The 13,400-nt window shown below is 36.1% G+C and overlaps 1 protein-coding gene across 1 annotated transcript; it reads left to right on the top strand.

The window, feature by feature from the left end:
* Positions 1-5,916: 5,916 nt before the first annotated feature.
* LOC141811622 (protein STABILIZED1) lies at positions 5,917-9,317 on the top strand. Its single transcript, XM_074699640.1, has one exon. The coding sequence runs from the start codon at positions 5,963-5,965 to the stop codon at positions 9,068-9,070; it is 3,108 nt and encodes a 1,035-aa protein (XP_074555741.1). The 5' UTR covers positions 5,917-5,962; the 3' UTR covers positions 9,071-9,317.
* Positions 9,318-13,400: the final 4,083 nt, after the last annotated feature.

The following is a 13,400-nucleotide window of genomic DNA, read 5'->3' on the forward strand; positions in this document are numbered from 1 at the left end:
TGACCCAGTGTATTAGTTTGGCAGATAAAAAGACAAAGACATACACACAGCTAAACTAAGATAGTATAATGCCCTTATTTAACCTCATTCAAGGAAAAGACAATGATACCTTGTGTCAGACATAACTTCTTCGAGATTTCAAATACTTATATTTGGCTGGCCCTTCCATCTTTTTTTTTCCACTAAGTTATTTTTACATTCATTCTAGCTCTGTCTGTTCACTGCATTAACAATAAGACAGAAAAAATGAGTTACTTTGTCAAAAGAAAAAAAATGAATTAATTCAAAATAAAAAAAATACACTTGTAAAAATTTTGTTAAGATAGCATCTTCAGTAGCGTTGAATCTAAGGTAAACAATAGAGGCTATTAATTGCTAATTAATATATAAAATAACAATTAAATCTAAAATCTTTTTTTCATAAAATAATCTATTAATTAGAATATTTAACTGGATTCCACGTGTTAAATGTCTGTTTGCTTGCAGGAAGATTTAACTACTTTGATAAAAGTGTAAGTATGTGTATGTTTTTTATTTGTTAAATACTGAAAGATCAATCTCCTTCTAACATTTAAATATGGATCAGTATCTCAGTATCACATCTCTTATGCAAGACATTTGATTCATAAATTAACAATTTTTTAAGGCAAAAGGTAAGAGAAAATAAGTATTTTCTTTATGCAATCTATTTTCTTGAAACAAAGTATTGTGCAAAGAGGCGATACCAAAACATAATAAATGTATAACATTTGATTCATTCAAGTACCTACGATTCGATCTCCAATTACGACGTATTTATAGGAATTTTTCTCTAAATGAGGAGTGCAATCAAAGGATGTTGGACGTCTGGACTGGCCGTTGTGTGCACTTTCTAATTTACCCTGGTGGCGGAAGTTCTATGGAGTCGGGTCGATCACCCTCAGGAATAGTTAATGAGACTAACTGAGATTTATTTTTTTTCAAGAGGCCTAATAAAGAGTGGAAATTCGGATTCGAGTATTTTAAATATGATCCGATCTTATCAAGTAAGTAAGATTGAGTCGAGTAATTATTTTAAAATGTCTGATTTGAATAATGCCCTAATCAGAATTTGTTATTGTCGAGTTGAGTTTGGATAGGATTTTTCCTACCCGGCCAAAACTCAATCGGATACCATAATAAAACTTCGGATATCCGTCTATTATTATATATGAATTAAATCTTAGATATCCATTCTAAAAAAAATGATAAATCCCAGTCAATCTCATGGACTTAATCCCTAGGGGTGGTTGGTCCGATCCAACGGAAGTTTCCCACTGACCACCAAGATAAATCGGGAAGCGCATATGGCGGCCAATCCAGATGCCCAATATCCTTTGATTGCGTTAGATATCCATTCTAATTTATTCATCAAGGTGATATTGTTTTTCTTATTTCATGATATTATTATATATGAATGATTTTCAAAGGTATCCATGCACATTTATATATATATTTTCCCTTCATCATTAAAGTAAAACATACGTTCATTTTTTTATTTATCTTTTGATTATTTAATATTATCAACTTATAAATTTATGTAAATTTTATAGGTTGAATTTGCAAAATAAAGGAGTGAAAGTTTTGATAAAAAATAATTAAATATAAATTTTATAAACTGATCTATTCTTATTTATTTTGTCATCCAAAATTAAGTTTTATTTAACTTTTATTAAGGATATGAATTTCCTCTCGTTTATTCTACAAATATTTTATTTTATTTAAAAAAAAATTCTGGTATCAAGCATTATAATATCTCATTAAACTAAAATCATATGATATTGCGGTCCCAGAGCACCGTAGTGCCATTCAACAGATGACGAAACGTTAGCAATTTACTAGCATGATTAGCTTATCAAAGTGTAATAACTCAAACTAATCTCAGGGGCTTTTCACAGAAAATAATAAAATTATAAAAGTTAAAACAACTAATCTAAACCACAAGGAGCATTTCAAAAAGCTACTGAAATTATGGGTGTAATAAAAGTTAAACGGGCAAGAATTTCCCTATTTGGCGTTGCATAGTTCAACGGCCTCCACTCCACTCCCTGAGGAACAACTCCAATCTCGGCCTCCACTCCAAATGGGGAAACAGGTATGTACACAAGACTAATGACTGGTTTCAACCTTTTTTGGTTCTTGATTCTGTTATGAATGATTGTTATGATTGATTATTTTTGGAATTGTGAATAAACTTTCAGTGTTCTAGTTAATATTTTTACTATTAGTTTAGTTTTTGTTATATCTCTTTATTTTATCCTATTTATTTAACATGCATTTATTTATCAAATAAATTGTTAAAATTAGTGAATTTTCAAGATAAGGGTGATCTTGGACTTCGTTGGACCCAACTTTATTATCGTCAACAACTTTGCTTTTGGTGTAGTGACATGCTACATACCAATTCACAGAGATGGGGTGTACGTATATTCCATGCTTTCAAATTTTAATGCATTGCATTGTTGTCACAAAAAATAGAGAACTTGAATACTTATTGTTAATTGAGTGGGTTATAATGCATAAGATGGGGCATATTTTTCTCCTTAGCATCAGATGTATATATTTTTCTCCTCAACATCAGGTGTTTGAGTTTTGTGCAATATGGGAGCTAATAATTAAAATAGTAATACATGCAATATTCCTAAAGAATTATTTTGTTTATAAATAAAAATTTATTTTATTTATAATTTTTCGTATTAACAAACCAAACGTATTTTCCAATTTTCTTTTCTAGAAAATAGAAAATAGTATATCATACCAAACACATTTTCTGTTTTCTAAAAACTAGATCAGAAAATAGAGAAATAGAAATAGAAAATAGAAAAAATTTTCCAAACCAAACGCCCCCTAAGTTTTCCTTGGTTTTCCAATTCCGGGTTGGATGCCCTCTTTTGCTGACGTATGCTGACGTGTCAGGCATAAAGCATTACTTGGGAATCGCCGATTATCTAAACCAAACAAGATTTTAGTTGATCACTTTGGATGGATAACCAAGGTAATCACGGATTACCCCCAACCAAACGCACACATAGAGTTGCTGGTTGCTCTTCTATCACCTCTCCAGCCGTCACATCACAGATCCATAGTTTGACTGAGGAGGTAACCCACTTGAAAGATTATTAAAGCAAAGAAATTAGAAAATGATATAAAGAGATCAGCAAATGAGATAAAGAGATCACGAAATTAATAAATTGCGAAGACAACAAGACCTGATCTTGCAACATCTTCAGTTGCAATCCATTCCTGGTGATGATGATGACGACGACGACGATGATAGTGGTGGTTCTTCATGAGTTTTTTGTGTATGAATTTTTTACAATCATTATTTTATTTATTTAGCATTTTATTAGAGCTGCAAGTTAATAATTTATATATTTTTAGTAATACTGTTTATTTTTGTTTAAACAGGTTTTTAAAAAAATTCAGAAAAAGAGGTAAGTCTTTACCTATTTAGTTTATAGGTTTAAGTTTTAATTTTAAGAATGATACTTTCTCTTTATCATGTTTTCTTATGCAGGAGAAGAAAAGATAGAGACAGAGAAGGAAGTAGAGTCTCCGTAGAGCACAAACGACCACGATGATTCTATTTTATCTTTTCTTCGTCCTCAGACTTGTTTATATCAGTACTTTGTATGGATTTGTTGGATTGTTATGATTGGATGTTGGTTGGACTTATAGACATGTGTACATGTCTATTGTGGATCTTTGTATGGATTGCATCATTTGGATTTTGTATATTATGCATATTATGAATTATGGATGTTGATGTGGATATTTGTATATATGGATCTTTGTATAATGAATGAATGTTGTTATGGATTGTTTCATATTTATGTATTGTTATGGATATATGGATGTTGATATTGATATTGATATGTATGTGACAGGTCATATGTTTTTTATGAATCGATCTGATTGGATCGATATTTGATTGTATATACAGGATAATAAACAAATAAGCAGATTAGGGAAAAAAATTAATTTTGTGATGAATTTTACGACGAAAATCATTTTCGTCGCAAATTAACGATAAATTTTACGACGAAAACAAGTTCGTCGCAATTCTATTGTAAGTTATTATTTATCAAAATTTTATGATGAAAAATCATATTTGTCGTAAAATTCATCGTCAATTGGTGACAAAACTGATTCGCCGCCAATTGGTGACGAAACTGATTTGCTTGGCATGAATGTAATCATGTTTTGCATCACATATTAGAATTCAACGTATCAATTGTTACAAAATTCATTTCAATATAGAATTATTATGTTTATTTTTTGCATTAACTAATAATAATAATATGTATTTATTTTCACACCAATAGAATATTTATAGTAGTATTTATGAAATTTTAAAAGTATTTAATAATATTACTGAATAATTTTTTGATTTTTATTATTCTACTTCTCATTTAATTTTAATGAAGTTTTATAATATAGTATTAGTTTTAAATGAAAATAGTAATAATAAATTTTTATCTTCTTATGTATTAGCAATGAAAGTGAAATAAAAAAATATTTTTTTAATATTCTTAAAATTTATTTAGTTACATTTGCTTTAGACCACCCTATATGTAAATTAAAAGTTTTATAAGAAATATTAATTTTATATTATGATACTTTAATTCTATTTAAAGATTCTTCTTTGTTTTGATTCTAATAATATTGTATATAATATTAAAAATTATTTATATGATATCAAACTAATATTTCTGAAATACAAAAATACTACTAGTAGTAATTTAAACTTATAAAAGCACAACTTTTATTAAAAGAACAGATGAAATATCCTATGAGTACATCCTCAAATTCCATGTAGGAATTTGAGAATTATTTTATGACTTCTTTTGATTTTAATGAAGCAGATAGCGAAGCGATTTCGATATCCTAAATTGGTAGTCACAAAAGGCTTAAACCTTTCCCGTCTTGTCCATGATCGCCAAAGAATTTTAGCTTGTCCAATGTTAACATTTGCTGTGAGAACAGACGTTCAGTGCTGGCGATAACATATTGAATGAACAGCGATCGACTTTATATCCCGACTTGTTGGAAGCCCAAGCATTACTTGACGATTGGACCAGAGCCAAAAAAAAGAATCTAAGGAATGCAACTTTCAGATGACGAAGTTGAAGAATTTGACACTGAAGGAACGACTACTATGGAGAATGAGAAACGTAAGTGAGTAGCAATATCACTTCTTAAGGTAAAAGGGTAAAAAGGTAAGAGAACTACGTGAGTTTTGATTTTTCTATACCCTAAGAAAATATGTAGGCAACTTAAATAAGTACACATCTTTTTTATTTTTATTAATTTATAATTTTATTTATTTTTTAATATAATAATATTGAACCGTAACGAACTGTGAATCGAACTGTGAACTGTAATCATCTTAGAAAGGTTAAAGTTAAGAGGCGATCTCTCAAAAACCATCGAATCCATGATTCTAAACCGTCGAACCCTTGATTTCGAATCAGGATTCGGATTTACTTGCCATTAAAATAGACATGCTTTAGGTCTTAAATTGTGAATATTGCCTTAGGTCTTACCTTTTTAATTAACAAATTATTAATTTTTAAAAATAGCTTTTTAAAATGGCTAAGACCATGTTAAATTAAAAATATTTTAAAGCTTTTTTTTACTATTAAGATATATTGTAATTTGAGACTGAAATATCTATTTTATCTCGCTAAATTATCATTTAAATAGCTTATTTATTAGGCGAGGATTTTTTATGTAAATAAAAATATTTAAGGTAGCTTAACAATAATAAATTTTTAGGCAATTTCAGAAGGGCTGCAAATTTTTAAAAAATTTCCAGTTAAATGAATTATTTGCGTCTGTAGGTTTCTATTAATGGAACAGAAACACAAAACGCTATCCCTCTCTGGAACCGTCATCTTTTTCGTCTCTTCTTGGCAGGGCAGGGTAGGGCTCGACGCACACCATGGTGTTTGTCCGTACGCTCGACGGCAAAACCCTAGCGATCGATCTGTGCCCGACCTCCACCTCCCTCCGCGCCTTAAAGCTCGTGATCGCTGCCCGTTCCGGCGTCCCTCCCCACCACCAGCGCCTCTTCCTCGCCTCTCGCCGCCTTCTCTCCGCTACCGTCGGCGGTGCTGACGACTCATCTACCACGTTGTCTGACCTCGCCGTCCGGCCCTCCTCCACCCTAATCCTGCACCTCCCTCTCCTTGGTGGCACTCAGACCCCTGCTGGCCCCGCCCGCCCCCCACGGTACGAGTTTCTCAACTCAAAGCCTCCCCCCAACTACGTCGCCGGTCTCGGACGTGGCGCCACCGGATTCACCACTCGATCTGATATCGGTCCTGCTCGTGCTGCACCCGACCTCCCTGATCGCTCTGCTGCTGCCATCGGTGCTGCTGCAGCCTCTGGTGCTGGACGTGGCCGGGGTAAGGGAGCTGGAGGTGACGAGGAGGAGGAGGAGGAAGAGGCCGAAGGCAAGGGATACGATGAGAACCAAAAATTTGACCAGTTCGAAGGTAACGATTTCGGACTTTTTGCCTCTGCGGAGTATGATGAGGACGACAAGGAAGCTGACGCTGTTTGGGAGGCCATTGATAAGAGGATGGATTCAAGAAGGAAAGACAGGAGAGAAGCTAGGCTTAAACAAGAGATTGAAAAGTACCGGGCTTCAAATCCTAAGATAACCGAGCAGTTTGCAGATCTGAAAAGAAAGCTCGCAGATGTGACTCAAGAGCAGTGGGATAGCATCCCGGAGATTGGAGATCACTCCCTAAAGAACAAGAAGAAGCGATTTGAAAGTTTTGTGCCAGTTCCGGACACCCTCCTCGAGAAGGCTAGACAGGAGCAAGAGCTTGTCACAGCCCTAGATCCTAAAAGCCGTGGGATTGGAGGGACGGAGACACCCTGGTCGCAAACTCCTGTCACAGATCTTACTGCAGTTGGAGAAGGAAGGGGCACTGTGCTCTCTTTGAAGCTGGATAGATTGTCAGATTCTGTCTCAGGGCAAACAGTGGTCGATCCAAAGGGTTATCTGACAGATCTCAAGAGTATGAAAATCACCAGTGATGCGGAGATTTCAGATATCAAAAAGGCAAGGTTGTTGCTTAAATCTGTAACCCAGACAAACCCAAAGCATCCCCCTGGATGGATTGCTGCAGCTAGATTGGAGGAGGTTGCCGGAAAACTCCAAGCTGCACGACAGTTGATTCAGAAAGGATGTGAGGAGTGCCCTAAGAACGATGATGTTTGGTTAGAAGCTTGTCGGTTGGCAAGCCCTGATGAAGCTAAGGCTGTCATTGCTAAGGGTGTGAAAGCAATTCCAAATTCAGTGAAGTTATGGTTGCAGGCAGCAAAATTGGAGACCAGTGATCTGACCAAAAGCAAGGTGCTGAGGAAAGGGTTGGAGCACAATCCAGATTCTGTGAGATTGTGGAAAGCTGTAGTTGAACTAGCAAATGAGGAGGATGCAAGACTTTTGCTACATAGGGCTGTGGAGTGCTGTCCACTTCATGTCGAGCTGTGGCTTGCCCTTGCAAGGTTGGAGACTTATGAACAAGCAAAGAAGGTACTCAACAAGGCAAGGGAAAAGCTATCCAAGGAGCCTGCAATTTGGATCACTGCAGCAAAGTTGGAGGAAGCTAATGGCAATATTGCTTCAGTTGGAAAGGTGATTGAGAGAGGTATAAGATCATTGCAGAGAGAAGGGTTTGAGATTGATCGAGAAGTTTGGATGAAGGAAGCAGAGTCTGCAGAACGTGCTGGATCAGTTGTTACTTGTCAAGCAATAATTCACAACACCATTGGTATTGGGGTGGAAGAAGAAGATCGGAAAAGGACATGGGTTGCTGATGCTGAGGAATGCAAGAAGCGTGGCTCCATTGAAACGGCTCGGGCTATATATGCCCATGCCTTAACTGTGTTCCTTACCAAGAAAAGCATATGGCTCAAGGCAGCTCAGCTTGAGAAGAGCCATGGAACCAAAGAGTCTCTGGATGCACTCCTGAGAAAAGCTGTTACATACAAGCCACAAGCTGAAGTGCTATGGCTGATGGGTGCAAAAGAAAAGTGGCTCTCAGGAGATGTACCTGCAGCACGACAAATTCTGCAGGAAGCATATGCTGCAATTCCCAATTCAGAGGAAATTTGGCTGGCTGCCTTCAAGCTTGAATTTGAAAACCATGAACCTGAGAGAGCAAGAATGATTTTAGCCAAAGCTCGTGAGAGAGGAGGAACTGAAAGAGTATGGATGAAATCTGCTATCGTAGAAAGAGAATTGGGGAACCTTTCTGAGGAACGGAGATTGCTGGAGGAAGGGTTAAAGTTGTTTCCTTCATTCTTCAAGTTGTGGCTAATGCTAGGACAGATGGAAGATCGCCTTGGTCATGGAGAAAAAACTAAAGAAGCTTATGAAAATGGCCTGAAACATTGTCCTCAGTGTGTTCCTCTTTGGCTCTCACTTGCAAACTTAGAGGAAAGGGTGAATGGCCTAAGCAAAGCTCGGGCTGTTCTTACTATGGCCAGGAAAAGGAATCCACAGAATCCAGAACTTTGGCTTGCAGCTATTCGTTCTGAGGCCAGGCACGGCAACAAAAAGGAAGCAGATTCATTGATGGCCAAGGCATTGCAAGAATGTCCAACAAGTGGGATACTATGGGCTGCTTCCATTGAGATGGTTCCACGTCCTCAACGCAAGACAAAGAGTGCAGATGCCCTCAAACGGTGTGATCACGATGCGTATGTCATTTCATCTGTAGCAAAACTGTTTTGGCAAGACCGAAAGGTTGACAAGGCAAGGAACTGGTTCAATAGGGCAGTCACACTTTCTCCAGATATTGGGGATTTCTGGGCCTTTTACTACAAGTTTGAGCTTCAGCATGGTACTGACGAGACCCAAAAGGATGTACTGAAAAGATGTATTGCTGCTGAGCCCAAGCATGGAGAAAGATGGCAAGCAATTTCCAAGGCAGTAGAGAATTCTCACCTCCCAATTGAAGCTATTCTTAAGAAGGTAGTTCTTGCTCTAGGTAAAGAAGAAAACTCTACTGTGTTAGATGGCATCAAGCCCTAATCGACCACTGACTGCAGCAGCACTACTTAAGTGGACACTAGGTATTCCTGCAGTGGTATTACCTTGAACTTCCATCCATTTTGTGATAATCTATTCCCTATAATGCTTGTGGAGCTATGGAATATGTTGATTTAGAAGAAATATTGTCCTATATACCTGTCTTTTGGCTGTTTGCTTAGACAAAATCTCACATATTCGACCCTGACTATATTTGATCAATTTGATGTTGTTAGAATGGTTGTTGTCTTGCCTCTTGTACGTCTGCTCAACCTTAGACAACATTTGCATCTGCATTAGCTATGTTCAAAATGTTGAAACCATTTATTATCAGACTTCAGTACTGGATCATGTAGTTTTGGACCATGAATAATCTGTTTGGAAATGACAGAAACACATGTTTGCCCTAATAGAACTTTGAATTGTTTCATGCTTGTGAACTAAAAAGGTATATCTTCTGTGCTGCTCTTGTGATAAAGGGTGGTAGAATTTAGCTAGCTGCAGTAGTTTTGTTGGGCTTTGTATAGTTTTACAAAACATTGGAATGGTCATCAACAATAGATCTGTTAAGATGAAAACATTTCCTCAGAAATTTACAGCAGGATTCTTTTTTCAGACTTAAGTTGATCATGTAGTTTTGGACCATGAATAATCTGTTCGGAAATGGCAGAACCACATGTTTGCCCTAATAGAACTTTCCTTGCTTATTTCTATCACATTAAGTTGTCTCTTTTTAAGATTTTCATTTGCTATAATTTTGTAATAACAATAGCAGTCAGTGCGTAGTATACAATCTGCCTAAGGTCCTGCTTGTCCTATAAATATCTGATTTTTTTAAAAATGTAATATTACTTTGTTTTTGTGGCCGGCCAACTGTTGAAAGTTAAACTGTCGGCTTGATAAATATGATTGAGAGCTCAATTGACTAACCAATATTTAATATGAATTTTGTCAAAAATTATGATCTGCTTGCCTAAAGTTTTATTCATGCCTTAATTTTCTCTAAGCTCTTAGACAACCTTCCCTTCTTTTTCTATCATCTTCCTTATAGATATTTGATTTTCATATTTTGTTTCAATTGCCAATGTCTTTTTAATTACTATTTTAGGTTTCCTTTTTGAGTTAACTAAGCATAAGTACTTCTCACAAGTAACATGTAAATGAGTTTATGTGTTTTAACGGTGTGCTAGTGCTAGTTAGTCTAGTATTTTCTCTCTCTTCTTGGTCCCTTAGTATAATATTTTTAAAATATTGTTCCAAGCACAAAAAATAATCAAACGTTCACATTCAAGTACACCATTGAATTTCTTGTATTTCACTGCATTAATTCGTGTATCTTCTTTTTAAATTTTTTTATCCTAGTTCTCTATATTAATTTTAATTAAAATCGCTATACAATGTTCTCATTGGGAACCTTTCTATAGCACCTAAATTAGATTTTTTTTTCCCCATAAGAAAGAACATGCTTATGGCTTCTTGACATATGGTGTATCATTTTGCAAAGTCCTCTATTCATTTTAATATTCGTTAACCGTTATAAGTAGTTTTGATTAAAATTGTTATAGTGTTAAAAAGCCATCAACTATCACATTTATGCACACCTTGTTGAGCCCTCTACATCTCAATGCATGTGTCCATGCTTCTCATCTCCATTGCCCAAAACTATTTTATTTTTTCATAAGAAATCATACCTAAGAATGCAAGCTCTGCTGAGATAATGTAAAATACTAATAAAGTTCTGTTTTTGTTAGGGCTAATATGTTTCTATTGAAATAATATCTTTATGTTGAGAGTCTTCTGCCTCCATTGAGCAAAGCGTAAACCTAGAATAGTTAGAACTATAAAATATACAAAAGGCATTAGAGATTTGCAATTGACATTGACCTAAAAAAAAATGATAAATCTCAGTCAGTCTCATGAATTCAATCTCTGGGGGTGGTTGGTTCGGTCCCACAGAAGTTTCCCACCGACCATCAGAATAAATCGGGAAGTGCATATGGTGGCCAATTCAGATGTCCAACATCTTTTGATTGCGTTTTCCATTTGGAGAAAAATTCCTGTAAATACGTCGTAGTTGGGGATCGAACTGTGGGTCTCTGGGTCACAATCCGGATGTCCTACCATTGCACCATTGTTTCGGCGACGACATCGACCTTAACAATGCAGCACAGGAGGAAGATGAACTATTTTATTAGCTAATGGATGATGAAGATTATGATCTAGACGCCGAGGATGATTATTTTTACTGTGTATCATTAGATGAGGAAGATGAGATGATATAATACTAGAATACAACTCTTTAAAAGCATACACAAGTGCTCTTATATATTACATTTGATATTAAAGTTTTGATGACGTCATTAATAAATGCTCTCTATTACGATGTCATCTTAACATTTTTGATATTTTATAATATCGTTATAAGTTATCAATGTAACTTTAGAGGTGTCTCTATTTAGAGATATAATGATAGTCTGAATGTGAAAAAAATTCATATTTCAAAAGGATTTATGCATATTTTATTATTATTGTAATAAAAATAAATTTAAATATCATTTAAGTCATTTATATTAACAATTATAAATGTCTTGTGCTTTTTTATAAACACAAAAAATATCACTAATGGTAATTCTTAAGGTTTATTTAAAATAAACATCTTTTATACTAATTTATACAAATATTGAAAATTATTATTAAGAGTTATTTAAAATGTGTTATTCAAATTTAGTATTTTCACATCATCATAATACAATTCATGCACAACAAATTTACTTAAAATAGAAATGTTAAAAAATATATAGAAATTTGTTAGGATCGGTTGGTTCGCTAGAGGGGGGGTGAATAGCGTTTCTCGACTTTTCTTGTTCTTTCTCTGCACAGAGATTAGCGGAAGCAAAAATATAAAAGAGAAAGAAAGAGATCAACGCTAACCCGGTTTGTTTACTTGGTCTCCACCTCCGCAGAGGTGACTAATCCAAGGATCCACACGCACACACACACCCGATGCACTATGAATCTTCTCCTTCTCGAAAACCTCGAAGGCGGAGAAACCTTTACAACTCTTTAGATCTCCTCAAATATGATATGAAATATTGTTTAGGAGGAGAGGAAGAAAGCAGAGAATAGAGAACAAACAAGTTCTCAGAAGAAGCACAAAAGAATGAAAGAATAGCAAAATTCTTGAGTTGTTCTCGCGCAGGCTTCTTTTATAATTTCTGCAACATCAGTCGACTGCTGGCAGGGCCAGTCGACTGATGCCTTCAATCGGCAACAAAATCTCGCATTAAAGCGCATTAAATGCTTGCCAATTTTCTGCAACGTTCAAATCACAGTCGACTGTTCCAAGACCAGTCGACTGGCAACAGTCGACTCACCATAACACCAGTCGACTGCCCAGTCGACTCCTGTCTTCCTCTGGCTCGACTGATTTCTCTGTGTGCGTCTGATTTATGAGCAGTCGACTGCTGGCAGGGCCAGTCGACTGGTGAAGCTGAAAAATCACATTTCAGCTTCTCTTGACCTAGACCTCGGCCTTCAAACATCTCCCACAGCCTCATGCCTTCCCTGCACTAGCTTGAGATGCTTCCATCAGCTTCGTCATGTCAAGTCCTTGCCAAGACTACCCACTTGGACTTTTCCTTGCCAAGACTACCCACTTCCTTGCCAAGACTACCCACTTGGACTTGCCAAGACTACCCACTTGGACTTTTCCTTGCCAAGACTTCCCACTTGGACTTTTCCTTGCCAAGACTACCCACTTGGACTTTTCCTTTGCCAAGACTACCCACTTGGACTTTTGCTTTGCCAAGACTACCCACTTGGACTTTTGCTTTGCCAAGACTACCCACTTGGACTTTTGCTTTGCCAAGACTACGCTTGGACTTTCCTGCAAACTTGCATCACACATGTTAGATCACAAGTATTGCCTAACTTCAAACATAGTTTAGCCAAACATTGAAACTCAATGCACTTGGGGCAAAGATTGCACCAACAATCTCCCCCTTTTTGATGTTTGGCAAAACTTTGTTTAAGTTAGGTCTTTAAATCATGTAAAGCATAGCATGTGATTAAAACATGATAAGTAAAGCATAAATCACATGATATCAGAGTATTAACAGAGAGTATTAACATGAATAGCATGAACTGATAAACTGAATTTCAGTTATCAGAGACGAATTTGAGACATGCATAGTCCTAGAGAATGTCTAAAGGTATGGTCCGAGGTATGGCCCGTTCAGTAAGCATGTGGCCTCGTTGACTTGCAAGAAAGGAGCAGTCCCCTCAGACACGTGTCGTGATGAAATAGGTGAGAGGACACGTGGGATCATCATAA

The sequence above is a fragment of the Curcuma longa genome, chromosome 17 (assembly GCF_044706935.1).
Source record: "Curcuma longa cultivar G26 ecotype Majalengka, Jawa Barat chromosome 17, ITB_CL_G26_1.1, whole genome shotgun sequence".
In the NCBI taxonomy this organism is placed as follows: Eukaryota; Viridiplantae; Streptophyta; class Magnoliopsida; order Zingiberales; family Zingiberaceae; genus Curcuma; species Curcuma longa.

Bases quoted from the DNA above. Each gene is read 5' to 3' on its own strand.
- LOC141811622 (XM_074699640.1), top strand. From the start codon at position 5,963: ATGGTGTTTGTCCGTACGCTCGACGGCAAAACCCTAGCGATCGATCTG.